At 44.0% G+C, this 22,658-nt stretch overlaps 1 protein-coding gene and 1 pseudogene across 10 annotated transcripts in view; one reads left to right on the top strand and one right to left on the bottom strand.

The window, feature by feature from the left end:
• LOC100429134 (E3 ubiquitin-protein ligase ZNRF2 pseudogene) overlaps window positions 1-22,658 on the bottom strand; it is a 195,539-nt pseudogene that overhangs the window by 73,503 nt on the left and 99,378 nt on the right. For 3 of the 6 annotated variants that reach the window (XR_013415419.1, XR_013415416.1, XR_013415418.1), the window contains exon 1: window positions 6,849-8,496. The exons of 1 other annotated variant lie outside the window; for it this stretch is intronic. The product of XR_013415419.1 is annotated as an E3 ubiquitin-protein ligase ZNRF2 pseudogene, transcript variant X6 (transcript). Of the gene's footprint in view, window positions 1-5,867; window positions 6,200-6,434; window positions 8,575-22,658 lie in introns of those variants that run through there. 2 more of the 6 variants (XR_013415420.1, XR_013415417.1) reach the window with 2 other exon arrangements.
• Window positions 6,822-10,349, top strand: PRR15 (proline rich 15). Of its 4 annotated transcripts, none has more exons than XM_001087339.4 (2): window positions 6,822-7,423; window positions 9,243-10,349. In XM_001087339.4, exon 2 carries the CDS (start codon window positions 9,388-9,390, stop codon window positions 9,775-9,777), a length of 390 nt encoding a protein of 129 aa, XP_001087339.1. In that variant the 5' UTR covers window positions 6,822-7,423; window positions 9,243-9,387; the 3' UTR covers window positions 9,778-10,349. The 4 variants fall into 4 exon arrangements, with proteins under 4 accessions (XP_001087339.1, XP_028701751.1, XP_077853105.1 ...); XM_028845918.2 differs by having other exon boundaries at window positions 6,826-7,423; window positions 9,248-10,349; XM_077996979.1 differs by having other exon boundaries at window positions 6,829-8,934.

Genomic DNA, 22,658 nt, shown 5'->3' with positions numbered 1-22,658 from the left:
TGATACAGGATGAAGCAGGGCAAAAGTGGATAGAGGGTTTCAAGTTAGGTTGTTGGGGTTGCAATTGAGAGAAGATGATAGTTTAGATTACAGAGCAGCAATGGAAATGGAGGGTGGTAGTTGGATGCAAGAAGCATTTAAGAAATAGAGTTGACAGGCTTTAGGACACACTGGATGTGAAACTCAGCAGAGGGAGAAACCAAGAAGGACACTGCTATAGACTTAACGGTTATGTCCACCCAAAATTCCTACGTTGAAACTCAATCCCCAATGCAATGGTATTTGGAGGCGAGGCCTTTGGGAAGAGATTAGATCATGAAAGCTGAGCCTTCATGAAGGGGATTAGTATCCTTATAAAGGAGACCCCAAAGAGCTCCCTCACCCTTTTCACTTTGTGAAGACAAAGCAAGACAGCCATCTATGAATCAGAACATGGGTCTTCACCCAACACCAAATCTGGTGGTATCTTAATTCCCAGCCTCCAGAACTGTGAGAAACAAATTTCTGTTGTTGGTAAACCAGCCAGTGTTTGGTGTTTTGCTATAACAGCCCAAATGGACAAGACAGACACCCTAGTTTCTGGTTTGCATTACTGCCTAGATGTGGTACCAGTCACTTAGACCTGCAATAAGGGCACGTAGCAGAAAAGGAGAAAGTGTTGGGACATCCTATTTTATACTTATTTAGCTTGATGTGCCTTTAAGACAGTCAAGGAGAAATGTCAAAGAACTAGTTAAATACTTAGACCTGGAATTCAGAGAAGCTCAAGCTAAAGATACAAATTTAAGAGTCATCTTCACAGAAATAACACCTGAAGCCATGGGCATAGCAATGATGAACAGAAAAGGACTTAGGACTGAACCTCAAGAACTCTAACATCCTCAAGTGTTGAGAAGCTTGAGCTCTGGAGTCAGGCTGCCTGATTTTGAATCCTGGCTCTCCTAACCACAGGCTGTTTTGCCCTCTCTGAGTACCACTGACATCCTCTGTAAAATAGCTGGTGGTTGCTAGGAGGATTATATGAGATAATACATAGAGAGCGTCTACCATGGTATCTGTCTCATGGTAACAGCTCCAAAGCTTAGCTTTATTCATAATATGACAGGAAAGGAGAGGATAGACTGGGAAAGGAGACAAAGCAGCAGGCAGAGAGAAAAAGAAGAAAAGACAGAACAGTGAATGTTTTCAGGAAGAGCCAGCAGTGTTGATGTTATAGATAGGTCAAAAAGATGAGGACTGATAAATGTCCTATAAGCCCAGGGACCCTAGAGAAACCATGTTAGAGGGAGAGGCGTGCAGATGCCATATTGGAGTTAGGGTGAGAAAATGGAGACAATAAGTGTAGAAGACACATCTGGGAGTTGAACTAACAAAGGGAGAATAAAAATATCAATAGGTTCGTATGGAGAAGGGTCAAGGAGGTCTGTTACTCTAAGAAAGAGGCACCAACAGATATCTCCCAATGCTCTTCTGTGGAACAGCTGACTCGGCAGATAGTGAGTTCCTCATTCCCAGCACTGATCACAGACACTGGATGACCATTTGTTAAGACGGGTGAACAGGGAGGCTGATGACTTGGAGACCTATGATTCAGGGAAAGGGCTCGTGAGACACAGGGACTAGGAGTGGGGTCAGAAAGAGTCAGCTGGTGTTGAACTGCAGAGAAAGGTGGCATTGGGCGAATAAATCAGCCCTGCTTAGGTCAAGTAGCACTCAGGGAAAATGTGTAGAACTGAAATAATTAGTAATGTTTTGTGACTATCATTTTTGAACCTCTAGATGTGCATTTGTGTTAACCTGACAAGGTACAGGATGAGATGCTATAAAAAGTGGATTCCAATTTCATGCATGGGTAACATCCCCACTCTCTAAATCCACAACACTGATGCATATAAACAGAAAGAAAAAAAGAAATCATAAACTACTCATACATTGATGACTATAAAGGAAAAGGACAGGAGAGATACATGCCTCATTTCCAAAAGATGGAGGAGTCCACAGAAGAAAGGAATGAAGAAAGGCAGGGAAAGGAAAAAACGAAGAGTAAACATGAAAATAAGTGGCAAAAAGCTCAAAAGGAATAACACCAAAACATTAACCAGGGTCATCCTGGAATGAAAAGAACACAGGTGATTCTTATTTTCTTCATTTTGATTAGCTAGATTTCTATATTTCTTTAAATTTCTCATCTTGTTTTTCTCTTTGCCTAGTTCCCAATACAGATGCTTAAAAGGACGATAATACATTTCTCAACCTACCATTCAATGCCAGATTTGCTAGGATAGCAGATGCCATGTTAACCTGTAAAAATCTGATTTTAATTGCTAGTGCAATGCTTGCCCTCTAATAATTCATTCTCTATTGTCTTTGAGTATAAATATTTATTGCACTTAAAGGTTCAATTTATTTTTTTTAAAGAAGCAATTTTTTTTTTTTTTGAGACAGAGTTTTGCTCTGTTGCCCAGGCTGGAGTGCTATGGTGCTATCTTGGCTCACCACAACCTCTGCCTCCCAGGTTCAAGTGATTCTCCTGCCTCAGCCTCCCAAGTAGCTGGGATTACAGGTATGCACCACCACACCCAGCTAGTTTTGTATTTTTAGTAGAGATGGGATTTCTCCATGCTGGTCAGGCTGGTCCTGAACTTCCGACCTCAGGTGATCTGCCTGCCTCGGCCTCCCAAAGTGCTGGGATTGCAGGCATGAGCCACCATGCCCTGTGCTAATTTTTTAAAAGAAAAAGAAAAAATGTGTCCTTACCCAAATCATCAACACATTTTTGAAAAATGACAAGATAAGAAATGTAAGCTTTGTCCAGTTAAAGCATGTCAATATTATAACATTAAAAGTCATCTACTATTAACTAAATAGATGAGTCAACTTTTAAATGCATCTATCATGCAAGATGTCTAGCTTAAAAATACAGAGCTGTAGGGCCAGACCATGTCCTCCTTACAGAACCAAACAATATGATTCCTGGATCAATAGTTACAGAACACAACTATATTTGTAATACTAACCGTGTGTGTGTGTTGGTGGGAGAGCTTAAAACAGTTCTAGATGCAAAAATGGAGAAAAATAAGTCTTAATTGTTTAACGCTGTCTTTAAAAGTCAAATTACATTGATAGCGCAGATAATCTGATTAACTTCACCTGTTGGTCTTACCGCCAAAGTTTACTCATCCATGCACTACACATGCGTTTATCTACTCATTCCCTTAACTCAAAATTTTACAGATGCATTCTCTGCCTCTAAAAACTTGCCCATCACTTTAACATTTCACTAAATCCTCCTGGGAAGAACTTTTCATATTAGTCCAAAAAAATGTGACAATATTACCTTTTTTCCCTTTTGGACACTATCATCTCTTCCTCTAACTAGAATAGTCCCTACCAAGTAGGAATGGGTTTGGCTGCAAGACACAGAAAACTGTTTAAATCTGTGGTTAAACCACAGGGATATGTACGATCTCACTGAACTAAAAGTCCACAGGTAGGTGGTTCCAGGGTTCCTTCAGGGAATGGATGGTGTAATCGAGGACCCAGACACTTCCACACTCCCATGCCATCATCCTTAGCATGGCGTCTCCTATTCCTATGCCTGCTGCCTCACTGGCTGCTGCCATACCAGGTGTCACATCCTCGTGCTGTGCTTAAATGCAAGCATCAAGGGTGTGGCAAAAGATGTTCTCTCAGAAGGTTCTGTCCTTTATCTGGAGAAAAAGCATTTCCAGAAGTCTTCCTTACAGCCCCATAGGCCAAAACTGAATCACATGGCCACTCCTAGTCACAGGAAAGGCTGTGAAAATATTTCCCTTCTCAGCTTCTAGTCAAACTCAATCTCCTTATTTGTAGGAATTAAATGAAAGTGCACTGTTGATTCTATCTCCAACATTCCTATTGCATCCGCGTAATTATCTTCATCCCCACCACTTCAACTCCCACCACTGTACTACAGGCTTCAGAATATCCACCTGAAGTCTCCCAGCAGTTCTTAGCTGGTTTCCTGATTGCCCCATTTTGTCCCCTGTACCATCCACCTATTTTATTTTATTTTATTTTATTTTATTTTATTGAGAGAGTCTTTCTCTGTTGCCCAGGCTGGAGTGCAGTGGTGCAATCATAGCTCACTGTAGCCTGGAATTCCTGGGCCCAAGTGATCCTCCCACCTCACCACAAGCAGCTGTGACTACAGGCTCATACCACAACACCTAGCTAATTTCTTCTATTTTTTGTAGAGATGGGGGTTTCACCATGTTTCCCAGGCGGGTCTCAAATACCTGGGCTCAAGCAATCCTCCCACTTCGGCCTCCCAAAGTGCTGGGATTACAAATGTGAGCTACTGCGCCTGGCCCATTCTTTTTTGAGATAGAGTCTAGCTCTGTCACCAGGCTGGAATGTAGTGGTGCGATCTCGGCTCACTGCAACCTTCACCTCCCGGGTTCAAGCGATTCTCCTGCCTCAGCCTCCCGAGTAGCTGGGACTACAGAAGGACGCCACCACACCTGGCTAATTTTTGTATTTTTAGTAGAGACGGGGTTTAACCATATTGGCTAGGATGGTCTCGATTTCTTGACCTCATGATCCACCCGCCTAGGCCTCCCAAAGTGCTGGGATTACAGGCGTGAGCCACCGCGCCCAGCCCCATTCATTCCTTATACACCGTGGCACCACATTTAACTGCGAATCTTACCATGTTCTTCCTCTTTAGTGGATTGTGGTCCTGAATGGTCTGGTCACACCCACCTCTCCAGCTTCAGCTCCCTCTCCTTACTTAGACCACACACACCTGCTCTTTGCCTCTCAAGAAACCTCAATTTCCTCACACCTCCAAGTTGTTGCACATGCTATTTCCTCCATCTGAAATGCTCACCCATTCTGCATCTCAGCTAATCTCTCCTCAGTTTTCACATCTCTCCTTGAATGTCCTCCCTGTACACAAGGGTTATTTGTAACATGTTGTTACTAAGTTCAAAGTTGCTAAATATAAATGAGGAAGGGCACTTAAAGTAATCAATGTTTTTTGTTAATTTCAGCAGTTAGTAGAGGTTCGTTTATTACTAACATGTTGGCCCTTTTGTTCAAATCACACTTGAGGAGCCAACTGGCAGAACTTATTTTATTTTCCTAATTTTTTTATTCTTTCACCCATATGCTCAACAAACAATGTAAAAACCCAGCTCCATAGCTTCCTAGTGGTGATGACTCCTCAGACAAGGGCATTCCTCCATGATTCAATTTCATCTGTAAAGTAATGGCACTATGATGACTTATCCCATTCTCCCCTCAAAGTTCTGCCTTTGTTCAATCCTGGTGCTGTGATTGAATGTTTATGTTCTAAAACTAATCCCGAGAAACATACAAAAATGCATGACTTCCAAATACCCTGTGCTGTGCATATCATAAAAAATTCAAAGAATCCCAAACTAAAAAGTAAAAAATATATTCATATTTTTACCTTTCACAAATTGAAATACTATAAAAATTTTTTCTACTAATTCTATATTGCAAATTATTTGAGTATTTGAGTTAGGCAGTTAGGCAGTATGTCTTTCACTATTTCTTTCTTCTTCTTCTTTTTTTTTTTAACAGAGTCTCACTGTCACCCAGGCTGGAGTGCAGTGGCAGGATCTCGGCTCACTGCAACCTCTACCTCCCAGGTTCAAGTGATTCTCGTGCCTCAGCCTCCCCAATAGCTGGGAATACAGGCGTGCACCACTACACCGCCTTTTTTTTTTTTTTTTTTTTTTTTTTTTAAGTAGAGACAGGGTTTTGTCATGTTGGCCAGGCTGGTCTCAAACTCCTGGCCTCATGTGATCCACCCGCCTTGGCCTCCAAAGCGCTAGGGTTACAGGCTTGAGCCATCTTACCCGGCTGTCTTTCACTGCTTTTATACTGCAAAAAGTTTTCACAACAAAGATGCTCAGTTGCTGCACACCCAGTCCTTCAGAGGAGTTATGCTTGTATATGAGCTCAAGGAACATCAAAATAGTTTTTTGAAAAAGAAGAGCATCTTGGAAAATGAAGCAAGCTGCACCTCTGTCTTCATTAGTGAAAATGCCCTGTGCCAATATCTTTATGTCAAACGAATAAGAAGTACTGTTATGTGACCAGGAGTGCAATCCCCTGGTTCACTTCCTGCAGTGGCTCAGGGCTGGATTTACACTGCCCTCGTGGGGTGGCTGTCCATGGACTTCCAGGCCTGAAAGAAGGAAATTCACATCCTCACTGAGTCGTATTAAGAGTTCCAGACGGGCAGGTTGTGGTGGGTAAGACCGTGAAAGCTAGAGTCAGGCCCCCTGGGTTCCAACCCTGCTCTGCCACGTACCAGACAGGCAACCCTGAGCAACCATTTTCCCATGTTAGGGTTTCCTCGCCTGTCGAGTGAGAATAATAATAATAATAATAGTAATAATAATAATAATAATACCACCTACCTCCTAGGGTTGCTGGGAGAAATAAATGACTTAATTCACAGAAAGAGCCTGCAATGTCGCCTGGCTGGCACACAGCGGACTTGTTAATAACTTTACAGCCTTTCAACTAAGAGCGCCTGAAACACGCGAACATTTTGCTCGGGTGTGGATTCGCTCCCGTGAGTTACAAAACTTGGGATCCCGGGACCCGGAAAGCAAGGGGGAAAATAAACCGGGAAGGGGCCAAGGGAGAGCTGCTGCGGCAATTTTCACCCAGCCGAGCCCACCTACGGCCTCGGCCTCAGGTCTCTGCCGTTTCTTCTCAAGGAGTCGGTCGGGGGAGCGGCGCTGCACAGCTTTTCTCCAATCAAACACCTCAAGGCTGGCGCCTGATCCAATCTCCTCCCCTGGAGGGCGGGAACGCGAAGTTCCTACCTGCACCTGTGGCAGCGGTGACCGCCTCCTGGTTTATTTTCTTTTCTCCCCCAGCTGCCCCAGCCTTCTGGTTTCCCAAATCACTTGGCAAATAACCAGCAGGTGGGCAGATGTCTTTTCTGCGTTCCTACGGACGCGCAGGCAAGTTCGATGCGCCAGAGTGAACAGCCAGGGTCCCATCTCTCAGCCGGCTCCCGGGCGGTGCTAGCAGGGAAGAGGGACGCGCGGGCGAATGAAACACTACTAGACCGGAAAGCCGGCCTGGACCTTCACCCCCGGCAGCGAGTCTGGCAGCCCCTCGCCGCCGCCCCCTCCGACCTGAACAGACTGCGCTGCGAGCCCCGGGCTTCCGCCGCAGCGCACAGAAATTGGAGGTGCCCGAGGAGACCAGCAGCAGCACTTGATTTAGCTGGGCTGAGGGAATTCCGACCTGTACACTTTCCAGAAGCCTGACCTCTCCAAGTCTGCGCCCAGGAACTCGAGCCCCGGCTTCCAGGTTGATCCAAGCGCGCCCCCTCCGTGCTGTCGGCCGCGTTCACCGCGCGGGGCCTCCGGGTCCTGTGAAGCCCGAGCAGGTGAGCGACTGGGGGTGGTTCGGCGTCCGCCGAGAGAAAGCCTGACGCCGGGGGTCACCCTGGGGTGCTGCCTGGTACCTCCCAGGTACCCGCCTCCCGGCGCCCTAAGAGAGGCTGAAAACCACGGACGCTCCAGAACTCCGTTTTCTGTGCTTTTGCGTAATTTGCCATCTTTTCCTTGCGCAATTCGTACAAAGCCCTTCCGTGCTCACAAAGTTGATAATTGTGAAGAAGAAATTGTAGGTTAGAGGAGAGAAAGCAGCATCAGGACACCTTCCCACCACTGTTAGTAAATGACTTGGGGGTAGGGGTTGCTTTTCCGATCTGCAAAGTAGGAGTGAATGGGATGTTTGCAGACGCAGTTACTAATTGTGCCTTAGGGCGTGGGTGCCTTTTGTACCGAAAGAACTTTTGGCCGTTTTTTCTTGTATTGTTTTCAAGTCGCTGCCCGAGTGTGTCCTCAGGGCATCCTGGGGAGGAGCTGGTGCAGCGGTTTCGGGGCGCAGCCGAGGCCGCCCCGCCGCCTCCCGTAGGCGATCAGACTTCCTCTCCCTGGCGGTTCCGGGAGGAGAACCTCCTACAACAAACACCGCCGAAGTTTCCCTCTCCAGCGCGTTCGCCAATCCCAGGAGCGCCCGGCGCGTGGGCTGGGAAGAAGCCGAGCGGAAACCTGGAAGTGAGCCGCGGCGCAGGCGAATCCTGCGCGTTGCTGGTGGCAGCGCCCAAGAGACCCCGCACAGAAAGTGGGCTGAGAGTGTTGCTTGCTGTACCAGCACCTAAGTGCTCAGAAGCGGCCTTTCGCTTCGCAGAGGCGGGGGGGTCTTAGAAGCTTGGGGAAGAAGCACGTTGTTTCGGAGTTCCTGGTTGCGTTCTTTCTCCTTGGGAGGAGGGAATTGCACAAGGAAAAGAAGAGAAGCCTTTACTTTGTAACTGGAATTCTCCCGAGTTGAGCTGCGTCGTACAGACTCGGTGCATATTTTAATACAAAACTAAGGGAAGAGGCCATTTGATACCGCTTGGCTTCATCTCAACCGTCAGCCGGGGGTGACTTCAAAAAGACGCAAGATTGGGCTCTGGGGAATAAAAGGAAGAATTAGGATGGCGGTTTTCAAGGGAAGTTAAGTCTAGACATGCTTCTTTTGAAAGTCACAAGGCAGAAGTGGTCAAAAGCAGAATTTAAAAGAACCAAAACAAAAATACCATAAGCTTGTCCTTCTCTCCTGCTGGGATATAAATTCTCCTAAGTATCTCATCGAAAAGGCTCCTGGGACGAAAGTCGACGGGAGCAAATCTTGCAGGGAAATTTGACTGTTTGACCATGGACTAATTAATACTCACCGTTCACCTGTAGAGAGGATGCACTTGGTTCCCAGCGCCCTCCTCCCAAGTGCTCATCCAAAGGCAGGCCACCCTGGACCGGATGGGTCACCTTTGGGCATCCATCTACAGTCAAGCAGTGTGGACAGGGCAGGTCATTTTCCCTCTCGAGACGGGTTGATCCAGAGGGCTGGGTACGTCCCCTGGGTCCCCCACCCCGTGCACCCTGACCACTGCACTGCACTTCCCCTGAAGGCAAGGCAAAGGTTGAAGCCAAAGAGTTCAAGGGTCAGCCTGGAGACCAGATGATGGTGCCCTGAAAGACACTTCCACCGGCACCCTACTCTAATGTGGGCTAACTCTAATGTGGGCCACGTGGCTACCGGATTGGGTCTCTCCACCCTAGCCGATCCGGTGCCAGACAGCACAAGGGAGAGGAAATGGGACTGGGGGGCACATGACTTCAACCAACGCAGTAACCAAGTTTTGTTTTCTTCTCCAGCACAGGCCGCTGCCTCAGCATCCACCCCGCAGCCCACGTGTGGCAAGCCGGGGAAGGGGTGGAGTGAACGGCCGGAGACCACGTGGAGGGAGGGGCCGCCTTGGCCCTTCCATCTGGGTGCCGGGAGCCCCTAGGCCCTCCGGCCATGGCCGACAGCGGCAGTGCGGGCAGCTCGGGCCCCTGGTGGAAATCGCTCACAAACAGCAGGAAGAAAAGCAAGGAAGCTGCAGTGGGGGTGCAGCCTCCAGCCCAGCCCGCTCCAGGGGAGCCCACGCCACCTGCGCCGCCCAGCCCGGACTGCACCAGCAGCTCCAGGGAGAATCAGCACCCCAATCTCCTCGGGGGCGCCGGCGAACCCCCCAAACCAGACAAGTTATATGGGGACAAATCCGGCAGCAGCCGCCGCAATTTGAAGATCTCGCGCTCCGGCCGCTTTAAGGAGAAGAGGAAAGTGCGCGCCACGCTGCTCCCGGAGGCGGGCAGGTCCCCGGAGGAGGCGGGCTTCCCTGGTGACCCCCACGAGGACAAGCAATAGCCCCAATAGCCTTCGCGCTCCAAGACTGTCTACCCAGCACTACCCCAAGCCCCCAGTTCCAAATCCGAGACTTCAGGCCCGCCCCCTTACGTGTCTTCTCATTCCACCAAATTCAGAATATTTACACAATGCCTTCATGATTTTATTTTTCTGGAAATTGAAGTGTCAATTGGGTTCTCAATATTTCATGACTCCAAGGATGCATTAAATATTTATTTGTGGTAAGAGAAGATACCTGCCGCGGAGGAGGGTGGCATAATTATTTTTTTCAAAAAGCTATTCTGGGACCCTGGCCCCCTGGCTCCTGTCACAGCTCAGCTTGAACTCTGTAGCCTCAAATGAAGATGGCTGTTATTTAGGACTCTGTGGAAAGCAAATCACAGTGCTGTTTTTAATGCCTGAGAAATGCACTTTAGGGGTACCTCCGTAGATGTATACCTTAAGTGAAGGAGTGGGGGAGGAAGAAGCATTCTTAAGTAGAAGCATTTTAAGGTAAGGCAGGATTGCTTTTAATGTTAAACTACAAAACTGTACTGCCTATTTTAGTGTGGACTATTAAAACCCTTGCACTGTAAGACTTAAGGTGACTTTTGTATTTTTTCCATTCCAAGACTGAAACCCATCATACTTAAAAGCGGGCATGCAAAGTCCGAGGTGAGAGTTAATCATTTGCCACACAACATAACAGTGATTATTGGAAAGCTGCAGGGAAAAGAACATTTCTGGAAACCAGCGACACCCGGACTGGAACCTGTTAGCCAGATATCCCTATTTATCAGCCAAATTCAAGGAAGGGAGAGAGATACCAATTCATTATTCCTAAATTCAGTGCATTTTCATAGACTATAGTAAGTTACAATGCTAGTAATACATCCCTTTCAGTATCCATTGTTAAACTTATAATTGTCTAAAATTAAAAAACAAGGCCAGGTGCGATGGCTCACGCCTGTAATCCCAGCACTTTGGGAGGCCTAGGCAGGTGGATCAACTGAGGTCAGGAGTTCAAGACCAGCCTGACCAACAAGGTGAAACCCTGTCGCTACTAAAAATACAAAAATTAGCCGGGCATGGTGGCAGGCACCTGTAGTCCCAGCTACTTGGGAGGCTGAGACAGGAGAATTGCTTGAACCTGGGAGGTGGAGGTTGCAGTGAGTTGAGATTGTGCCACTGCACTCCAGCCTGGGCAACTGAGCGAGACTCCATCTCAAAAAAAAAAAAAAAAGACTGAACTCTGTGCAGCTAAAGAGGTGGGGGCTTTTCCCCTACCCCCTTTGCTTTAAAGGCTTATTTCTTTAAAGTATGCATTTATCTAGTTTCAGACCCTTTAGATCTACCAACCTGAAGATTCTTAACAAAAATCTGTTTGCTTTTATTATGAACTTCAAGAAGAAGAGTAAACGAATACCATTTGCTTTGAGAAAATTACAAGAGTTATTGTAGTCGTTAAGAGGCACTGGGATCTTTTCCCACCACAATGCAGTTCATTTATAAACACCCAGAAATGCATGGCAGGGAAATTATATTGATCAAAGTGTATATCTTTGTAGATAATGACAAGCAGGAACTTAATTATAGCTTCTCGATTTTTATATGTAGACAAGCTATTTTTTTGTTTCTCCCAAATTAGTAATTTATAAAGTAGCAAAACGTGTCAATTGTTCAAAGAAATTAAAGAAATTTGGTGAAGATGGCTGAAATGAATTTAAATTAATGAATCAAGCTTCGGTACCAGCAGAATAATAGACCTAATTTTGATACCTGAGTTTCCACATACCAAAGGCCTTACACTAAAGGAAAGTGTTTATCTAGAAGTTATGAGCATCTTAAATTAAAAGAGAAAGTATGTAAGAGGGCTTTTTTAAGCATGAAAAGACATTTTCATTGTATACTTAAAACTGGAAAGTATGTGACCAAAATCTCATCCAGGTGGGCTTCCTGGATGAGGAAGACTATATTCAGTTTAAATGGGCCTACCATCTCTAGATTCAGAAAAAGAAGAGGGAATTGAGACTTGGCATGAAAAAGGAATTCATGATAAGGGACAGGATTGTGGGTTGGCAGAGCAATGGGAGTGAATATAGGAAATGTTGTCAAATAAGGCTTTGGAAAATGCTCAAAAAGTATTTTAATTTCACTCTGTAGAAAGTAATCAAAATTAGAGTAGGTAACTACCCAAAATGTTCTCTCCTTGCTTCAGGAAGACCAATAGATCAGGACTCTACCTATTTATAAAATTAAGTCTGCAATTACATAAGTTTAAAATCCTATACTAACCCTTTCATCCAGTTTTATTGTTTTAAAGAACTTTTTTCTTTAAAATTACCGTAGATGAACAAAACATTGGCAAGTTTCAAGGTTCTGTGTCTCATTTTGGATCCCATCCAAATCTACAATTGCTGCAGATAATCAATAGCAGACATAGAGTAGAGCAATAGAACTTATTACCGTATTAACATAACATCTTCACCCCACTGTTCTGAGAGAATTTTAAACCATGCTAATGCAGTTATGACAGTGAATGCAATTCACAATCTGCCACTGAGGTTTGTAATTACATCGTTTTAAAGCAGTCCTAAATTATGCAGTGGGAGGAATACACTGATTTAATCTCAACTTAGTGAAATCAGAAACCAAGCAAAATTGGTGGGATAGAAAGATCATAAGGAAGATGAGAGAATATCAGCCTTGATATGTCTTGCTGGGATTTATGTGCTTTAGAGATGTTTAATTACATTCCAATAATATATACAGATTTAAATGTTTTAAACCTTGAGATAATTTATAGTAAAAAAAAAATGTTAAATTTGCAGTCAGACTTTTCTTTAAATTATCTTACAAATGAAATTTCACTCACAAATTTGGAAGCCATTTCAGAAATTTTAACACTGTGCTTCCAAAGATACGGGAAAAAAAGGAACAAAACTCTAGCAGTGTATTTGCTAAATACTTTTGTAACCACTATAATTATATACAAAGGGTAGTTTTTGCCCCAGTGACTCTCCTTGCAAAATCGGTGCCTGGGCAGTGACTCATATTACAGGTCACCTGAACGTCTCTTTGTGTCTGTACTTCTATTGTTCAGCACATTCTGACTTGCATTTCAAAAGCACAAACCCGAATTTACATATGCAATTAGGATGTTCTGCTTTAGTATAACACCTGGAAATATTTTTGCTGCTTTGAAACATTATGTGAACTCAGCAATTCTAGTCCTGCCAAGTCCTTAGAAGGGAAATAGAAACCTAATGAGCATTGACTAAAAGCTTTGTCAAAAATAGTGCTTTTCCCGAGATGCGCAGAAGAATATTTGGGTGCTTTGAAAGAAGCAATACTAAAAATGAGCAGACAGAATTTCAAAGGAAAGGTAAACTTGAAAGAAATAAGTGAAAGGACACTTATATCCAGTGACCCAAGAGACCTTTTATGAAAAAAGAAAGAATATTCTTTTTCCCCAGCTGAGAAGTGTCAATCAAACTAGAAACAAGCACATAAAAAGCTAGCATGATATAGTAAGGAAGATGGATTTCTTCAAGTCTGTTTTATTTTTAGAGGGTTTCATTATAACAGAAATGTGGGAGATTGTTTGTTGAGATAAATTAATGTTTACCTCCATGACAAGTAAAAAGTGGGACCAGAGATATTTTATACATTTGGATGTCAACATACAAATACCATAGTCTAAGGCTGGGTGTGATGGCTCACACCTGTAATCTCAGCACTTTGGGAAGCTAAGGTGGGAGAATTGTTAAAGCCCCAGAGGTCGTGTCTGCAGTGAGCCGAGATTGCGCAACTCCATTCCAGCCTGTGCGACAGAGCAAGACCCTGTCTCAAAAATAAAAAGCAAAACAAAACAAAAAATAAATATCGTAGACTAGAAACAAGTGTGGAACCCACAGCAAAGTTTGTCACCGATGGGCTGGCTGTCTCATTGCAGGATGTTTCTTCTTACCTGTTCTTTGTACTCCCTGACCCCATTCTTACCTTGCCCCCAAGCCATTGCACATGCATTCCCATGAGTCCCAGGGACACAGAAGAGGGGCTGCTAGGAGGCCCATGGGTCTCCCCAGACTCCTGCAGGCACAGTGTGTTGCCAATCACTTTGTTAGAAGAAGACCATGCAGATTTGCAACATGGGATGAACAGTGTTCATGGTGAGAAGATGACCACTAAGCAGATAGGATGTAAGGAAACTATTGGACCTTGCCTTAGAAGAAGACAGTTGACCATTTATTTAGAAATGGCAATAGCTGTCAACCATGATAAATAAGATGGGGCAGTGGAATAAAAGCAGTCCTTCTGGGAATTCAAAGCAAGGAAATCAGCTGTGCTTTCAAACAAAATTGTACTACAGATGATGAAATGATAGACCCATAATTATCATGTCAAAGTTGTTGGCATAATCTTCTACAATAATAAGGTCCATGAATGGAGTGTCTTTATTTCTGAGGTGTGGAACAAGACTGTTTACACAGGAGATAAAAATTTATGGCCCTAAAATCAGGAAGGTTCAGTTTAAAGAAACTGAAGATCCCTAACCCTAAGAAGAACCAGACACTGATTCACCTGCTGGTTGAGTAGGGATTATGGGACGAATGCTGGACCTCCATGTGACATTTAAGAAGACATTTTCCTGTGGCTGGGCGCAGTGGCTCACGCCTGTAATCCCAGTAATTTGGGAGGCCAAGGCAGGTGGATTACCTGAGGTCAGGAGTTCGAGACCAGCCTGGCTAACATGGTAAAACCCCATTTCTACTAATAATATAAAAATTAGTTGGGCATGGTGGTGCACACCTGTAATCCCAGCTCCTCAGGAGGCTGAGGCAGAAGAATCGCTTGAACCCAGGAGGTGGAGGTTGCAGTGAGCCAAGATCGCACCATTGCACCCCAGCCTGGGCAACAAGAGCGACACTCTGTCTCAAAAAAAAAAATAAAAAAAGGAAGAAGGAATTTTCCTTGAGTTATAAATATACCGAATTAGGCATTTCTTTCTAGCAGCCAGTCAGTAAGCATACCCCTTGATTGATACCTCACAAGGATAGCAGCAGAAAACTGCAGTTTTCAAGACACCTGAATATAGTCCTCTTTCTGACTTGCTCTTAGGTAAATCTTAGGTGATGGGGTGTTAGTCTACTCTTGTGTAAAACTAGGGAATTAGTTTATATTCCTGCTCTAAAACTCTGGTTTAGTATTCTCCTATTCTGAGCAACTCATTGTAAAAGTAAACCCATAAAATGTTCATTGTTTACTTTGAAAAAAAAAAAGGCACCAGCTGTCCAGTACTGATTGTTAGGTGGGGTGATGGGAGGGAAGGCTGAGAAGTATAAACTGCATTATGGATGCCACCACCACTGTACTGTCATTACAGTAATGTAATATAACATAATAGTAACATAATAGTAATGTCTATTACTTCATTTGTTCCTCATAACTAGCTCTTCAGGGTCCAAAATTCTGTCAACCAACCTGATTGTCTACTCTGTTTAAACTCATTTTTTCCATTCCCGTTGATGTCCTAGGTCAGGAATTCATTCCCTCCAGGCACAGGGGCCTGAAGACAACTGTTTCTTCATTCTTCTCCATACTCTGTTCGAAATCCTGCAGGATAAGGTCAAACCCCTTCACCATGTCCAGCTATTCCACATGACAGACAACCCCTGGTGCATGGTTGTGCCTTGCCATGTCTGCAAACATCTGTCAATCCTGTTGCCTCTATTGGGCATGTTCTTTCCCCACCACCTGCCTAGCAAATCCTCAATCAGCCTTCAAGACTCAAGAAGCTCTTTCTATTTAACTGCTATGGGCCTCCTTCTCCCAAGCAGATCTGATCACACTGTTGAGACACATCTATGAGTAGTACATTCAAGCCTGTGTTATCCCCCAGCAGGAACTATAGCATATAAATATGATCTCATGTCTCTCTGCCATTTTAGTCATGGGGCTCAGGAAAATTCAGGGGGGCAATGTTCATTCCTTATGAACTTTCATGAACTCCTGGTTAATCTACAAGGAAGTGGACCCTTCAGATAGAACAAGCAGCTAGCATGTAGCTCTTAGCAGGGCCACAATCTTTTTTCCTTTGGGGAAGCAGGTTATGTCTGCCTGGTAGAGAAATGTCTGGGGGTTGTGAATCAGTCAGAGTCCAATCAGGACAGAGAAGCCACATAGTAATTTGAACAAGTATATTTAATATAAAGAACTATTACACATAGCAAGGATTGACTGCTAAGAAGTAAAGGGAACCCTAAAGAATATATTGCTCATGCCAATGAGCAGCCACTACTCCTAGAACTGAGACAGAATGCTCAAAGAAGATCCCTCCTTTTCCCTCCAAACCCTCAAACCTTATTGGAAGTGACTCGGCCATGACCCATTGATTGGTTGAGAAGTTGCCATGGTGCCCCACCAGCAAAAGTTGCTGGTTACTGTATACCAGTAGATCCTAAAGCACTAATCATTAAATGCTTTGAGCTTCATGGATAAAAATGTCATAGGAAATATCACTAAGTTAATATAGCATGGGGAAGAAATTTGTATTCCTGTGGCCCAGGTTGCATCAGTTTTATGACATCTCCTTCTTCTATTTAACACACTCTGATGAAACAATCCCCTCAAAATAAAATTCAAGATCATTTAAAGTTCTTGAAGGGCTCTACTTGGTTCACCCTCTGCCCATTTCTCTCCAGCTCTCTCTCTCTCTCTCTTTCTCTCTCCCTGTCATCTCTCCAAACACTCTCCATTCAAGTGAAAGTAGGCACATTTCAGTTCATTAACCACCATCTCTCTTCTACTTCCAGGTCTTAGAACATATTCCTTCTACCACTTAGAAACCCTCCTGGGGTTTAGGTTTTCCAAGAGCTCAGGAGCCTGATGAGCCTCTTGAGATATGCTCTTTCTTCACAGACTTCCTGTGATTTTCAGGACACTTCAGCTGCTTGAGCAACCATATATAAACAGAACTTGAGCGGAGTTAACTAGCCTCTCTGGCTCTGTTTCCCTTGTTAGTAAACGGATGTGATAACACCACTTATGACCTCAGTGCACATAAAAGCATATCTCTCAAAGACAATTGACACAGACTAAAAGTCCTCAATAGTATAGCTGTTTAAATTCTTACTCTTGAATAATGGGTTGAAGTTGGCCCGAAGGAACTATTTCAATGCTTTCCTTTAAAAACTATCTGGAATTTGGAGGATCCACTTCCTAGGAATCTCAGTAAGTCTCCTTTTTAGAAAAATGTGATTATGTCTTTGTTCCAAAAATCAAGGACAGTTGACACAGAAGAAGGTCTAGGAGATGGAGGAAAAGCGGGGACTATACATTCAGTTCCTGAGATGATAAAAAAGGAGAGTGGGACTCTATGTTGTCATCTTTATGTCCAAGAATGAATCCTGAGCCTGAGATTGTTTAGTGAATGAATTTAAAGTGTTCCCAGATTTGCAAGGAGGTGGTGAAATAGAGAAATGAAGAAGCAATTGGCTTTATGGGGAAATGCAATGGTGCGTTTCAGCTATATTTAGGCATTACTTAGGGTACTTAAAAGAACACCACTTTCTCAACAATAAAATTTCTAAAGACCTGAGAACCACCATTCTCCCTGCATTTCTTATCCTAGAAACAGAAGAAAGACAAGGAAGCAGCTCCATTCTCACAATCCACATGGTTTACTCAAGCTCTTCACTTGTACAATGGATGGGAACTTTTTCTTAGGATGGCTTCACAGAGGCAATGATGGTGAGAAATTAAGATAGGCCTTAGGTGGCTCCTTGGCGGGTCCCTGGGGGCATTTTAAAGCCTAGAGCCTTGGCCGACCATCTGTTGCAGAAAGTCTGTCTCAAGCTGAGTTTGCTAAAGAGTGTGTTTTGATTGAAGGCAGCTGCTCACATCTTCACCCTGGGATGTATTTTAAGTTTCTTTTATTATAAGGACAGTTCTCAGGAATTACAGGGAGAGGTTGAGGCAGGGGAGCCTAGACAACCACAGGGCAGGAGATGTAGCCTAATGAGGGTTCCAAAAGGCATGAGAGTTCTGAAAGGAAGTGCTATGGCATCCCACACACTCCCTTGTTGGATATAATCAGAAAAGGGAAGCTGTGGCGACTGCCGACTCTAGTATAATCAAGACTACAGGAACCAGGACTATTTGGAGGGAAGTCAGTTCTTTTCAGTCTACAGGGACACACAGCTAGGGCTTCTTAGGAGTTAAGGGTAGAATTTTACCCATTGCACTCTTTAATTGTGGGAACACTTCATTTTTGCATTGTAATATTTAATTTCCAGGCTTTATAATTTCAGTGCAATTCAACAATTACTTATTAAGTACATAGTACACATAGGCCTTTGTATGAGGGCCTTGGAGTCAAAAATGAAGACAGAGATGTTATTACTGTTTCATGTACTTCATAAGCTTAAGCCCTGGTGATGTCATTCATATAAATGAATGGCATATAAAGAAATACTCATTTATTTATGTATTCATCAAATGTGCATTGAGTTTATTAATTCTTCCAAGTATTCAATGTGCCTATTAGGTCCTAGGCAATGAATTATACTGTAGGTGCAGAAAGAAAATAGGATCTTAAGTTTGCCCTGCAATACAGTGTAGTAAAAACAATAATAGTTTGGAGACTGGTGTTGGATCATTCAGGAGCCTTTCAAGATATTTTGGCTAATTAATTACATATCAGATAGTGTTATTTACCTGGAGGCATTAAAGATGTTCCACATCCTGAGCAAATCACCCTCTTTGCTTCTGGGCCAACACGTACCTGAGTCAACAGGTAGGAGACCATCAGAGTGTATGTTCTGCCCCTTAACTCATCAAGTTTTTAGAGTTCAAGAGCAGTCACAGAGTCTGAAGCAGCACTAGATGGAGTGGGACATCTCCCTGGAGATCCTAGAGGCATGCCAAACTAATATTTTTCTCTTCTGCAAGCCCTATTCCTTACCCGCTCATCTTCTCAACCTCTTTGAGTTCTCAAGGCACACAGATTCACTTCCTGGGGACAAGGTGCTTCCATCCCAAAGCCAGAGGCCATGTCTAGCCTCCCCAGTGGGAGAATGCTGAAATGTGCTGTGCTGTGCAAGTTAACTTGTTCTCAGTTCAGATGGAGGCACTAATTGGCCAGTCTATCTGTTCCTACAGCATTACCTCTCTTTATAATGATTATCAGTGAGGGTTCTGCTTGTAAGTTCTGTGTGAGGACAGGAGAAAACCAGGGAATGACAATGTTCTCTTCCTCTGGCAATCAGTCTATTGCAGAGTAAGGCTTGTGAACCTAGGCACAGAGTTAGGACACATGGGAAGCTCTTTCAATGGGAAAAAGTCCAAGGCTGTAGCCACAGATCACCCCTGAGTCAGCAGCCTGCTTTTCCCCTCAGTCTCTCAGGGAAGTGGTAAGTGTGGATGATAAGTTCACTAAATCCAATCTGATTTGCATTCTTCCTTTCTTCTATTCATCAGACCATCAGACTTCCTGTTCTCAAACTCATTGAGTGAGATACTCGTTGAAATATTTATTTTTAGGATTTTCTAGCTATAAAAATGCAGGCTTGCTGTCTGATATGGTTAGGCTTTTTGTCCCCACCCAAATCTCATCTTGAATTAAATCCCCATAATCCACATAATACCCACATGTCAAAGGAGAGACCAGGTGGAGGTAATTGAATCATGGGGGCGGTTTCCCCCATGCTGTTCTTGTGATAATAAGTGAGTTCTCATGAGATCTGATGGTTTTATAAGTGTTTGGTAGTTCTTTCTTCATTCATTCTCCTTCTTGCCACCTTGTAAAGAAGGTGCCTTGCTTCCTGTTTGCCTTCTGCCATGATTGTAAGTTTCCTGAGGTGTGCCCAGCCATGCTGAACTGTGAGTCAATTAAACCTCTTTCCTTTATAAATTACCCAGTTTGGAGCAGTTGTTTATAGCAGTGTGAAAATGGACTAATACAGTAAATTGGTACCAGTAGAATGGGGTACTGGTATAAAGATACCCAAAAATGTGGAAGTGACTGGAACTGGGTAACAGGCAGAGGTTGGAACAGTTTGGAGGGCACAGAAGAAGACAGGAAGATGTGGGAAAGTTTGGAACTTCCTAGAGGTTTGCTGAATGGCTTTGACCAAATGCTGATAGTGATATGAACAATGAAGTCCAAGCTAAGGTGGTCTCAGATGGAGATGAGGAACTTCTTGGGAACTGGAATAAAGGTGACTCTTGCTAGACTTTCACAAACAGAATGGTGACATTTTGCCCCTGCCCTAGAGATCTCTGGAACTTTGAACTTGAGAGAGATAACTTAGAGTATCTGGCAGATGAAATTTCTAAGCAGCAAAGCATTCAAATTGTGACTTGGGTGCTCTTAAAACATTCAGTTTTATGCATTCACAAAGAGATGGTTTGGAATTGGAACTTATGTTTAAAAGGGAAGCAGAGCATAAAAGTTTGGAAATTTTGCAGCCTGCCAATGTGACAGAAAAGAAAAACCCATTTTCTGAGGAGAAATTCAAGCTGGCTGTAGAAATTTGCATAAGTAACAAGGAGCAAAATGTTAATTGCCAAGGCAATGGTAAAAATGTCTCCAGGGCATGTCAGAGGCTTCATGGCAGCCCCTCCCATCATAGACCCAGAGGCCTAGGAGGGGAAAATGGTTTTGTGAGCCAGGCCCAAGGCCTTGCTGCTTTGTGCAGTCTCAGGACTTGGTGCCCTGTGTCCCAGGCATGGCTAAAAGGGGCCAAAAATACAGCTCAAGCCATTGTTTCAGAGGGTGCAGGCACCAATTCTTGGCAGCTTACATGTGGGCCTGCAGGTTCACAGAAGTCAAGAATTGAGGTTTGGTAACCTCTGCCTAGATTTCACAGGATGTATGGAAATGCCTGGATGTCCAGGCAGAAGTTTGCTCCAGGGCTGGAGCCCTCATGGAGAACCTCTGCTAGGGCAGTGTGAAAGGGAAATATGGGGTCAGAGCCCCCACACAAAGTCCCCACTGTGGCACTGCCTAGTGGAGCTCTAAGAAGAGGGTCACTGCCCTCCAGGCCCCAGAATGGTAGATCCACTGACAGTTAGCATCGTACACCTAGAAAAGCTGCAGACACTCAATTCCAGCCCATGAAAACAGCTAGGAGGGGGACTGTACCCTGTAAAGCCACAGTGGCAGAGCTGCCCAAGACCATGGCAACCCACCTGCTGCATCAGTATGACCGGATGTGAGACATGGAGTCAAAGGAGATTATTTCAGAGCTTTAAGATTTGACTGCCCTGCTGGATTTCAGATTTGCATGGGGCCTGTATCCCCTTCATTTTGGCCAATTTCTCCCATTTGAAATAGGTGTATTTACCCAATGCCTGTACTCTAATTTTATCTTGGAAGTAACTAACTTACTTTTGATTTTACAGCCTTCTAGGCAGAAGGGACTTGCCTTGTCTCAGATGAGACTTCAGACTTGGACTTTTGGGTTAATGTTGGAATGAATTAAGACTTTGGTGGACTGTTGAGAAGGCATGATTGGTTTTGAAATGTGAAAGGGACATGGGATTTGGGAGGGGCCATGGAATGATATGTTTAGCCTTTGTGTCCCCATCCAAATCTCATCTTGAATTTTAATCCCCATAATCCACATGTGTCATGGGCAAGACCAGGTGGAGGTAATTGGATCATAGGGGCGAAGTGTTTGGTATTTCCTCCTGCATCCATTCGCCTTCCTACCACCTTGTGAAGAAGTTGCCTTGCCTCCCCTTTTCCTTCTGCCATGATTATAAGTTTCCTGAGGCATCCCCAGTCATGCTGAACTGTGAGTCAATTAAACCTCTATCCTTTATAAATTACCCAATTTAGGGCAGTTCTTTATAGCAGTGTGAAAATACATTAATACATTGTCCTAACCATAACTACCTCTCTGGTTAATAATAAGAATTAAAGGACTTCATTCATTAGGCAACAACTTACAAAAACTCCCTGAGGAAACTGTGCCATGCAGAAGCATCTACAATCCACTCCACTTGGCCTAGTAGCTGAGAAGTAGTCACAACTGCTGACAAGCAGGCCAGAATGCTGATCATAGCTGACAATCTGTAGGGCTTTACAATTTAGAAAGCACTCTCATACCCATGATTTATGTGATCCATACAAGAAGTTTGTGGCAGGCATGTTTGATGATTATTCCTAAATCCACACCCCTTTGCTACATGACTTTGCAGTTCCTTCCATCAAAATGTGGAGTCTATTTCTTAAGCTTTTGTCTGTGGGGCTAGTCTCATGACTTGCTGTGGCTAATAGATGTTGTAGAAGTGATATTATGCCAACTCCAAGTCTGTTAGTCTGCTCGAGCTGCCAAAACAAAATATCACAGACTGGGTGGCTTAAACAACAGACATTTATTTTTTCACAGTTCTAGAAGCTAGAAGTCCAAGTTCAAGGTGCCATTATTGCTGATTTCTAGTAAGACCTCTCTTCCTGGTTTGCCCTCTCACTGTGTCCTCACATGGTCTTTCCTCTCTGTGTGTGCTGAGAGATCCCTGATGACTTTTCCTCTTCTTATAAGGCCACTAATCCTATCTGATCAAGGCCCCATTTTTATGACTTCATTTTACCTTTATTATCTTCTTATAGGCCCTATCTCCAAATACAGCCACTTTGGGGGTTAAGGCTTCAATATAGGAATTTTGGGATGACACAATGCAGTCTATAACACCAAATCCAGGCTTCAAATGGTCTTGTCAGCCTCCATTCTCTTGGGACCCTACTTCCAACTTTAGATGGGTCTGGCTAACCCGCTGGAAGACAGAGACCACATGAAGCCAAGATCGGCTGTCCCTCTGAGGCCTCCTGAGACTAGTTGGCCACCAACCAACCTGGGCACTCACTGAAGATGCTTGAGAGAGTCTAGATGAGA

The sequence above is a fragment of the Macaca mulatta genome, chromosome 3 (genome assembly GCF_049350105.2).
Source record: "Macaca mulatta isolate MMU2019108-1 chromosome 3, T2T-MMU8v2.0, whole genome shotgun sequence".
Classification (NCBI taxonomy): domain Eukaryota; kingdom Metazoa; phylum Chordata; class Mammalia; order Primates; family Cercopithecidae; genus Macaca; species Macaca mulatta.
Note: the sequence above shows the minus strand (reverse complement) of the source record. Positions and strands in the feature narration are given on the sequence as shown.

Coding starts and splice junctions, on each gene's coding strand:
- PRR15 (XM_001087339.4), top strand. CDS start 9,388: ATGGCCGACAGCGGCAGTGCGGGCAGCTCGGGCCCCTGGTGGAAATCG.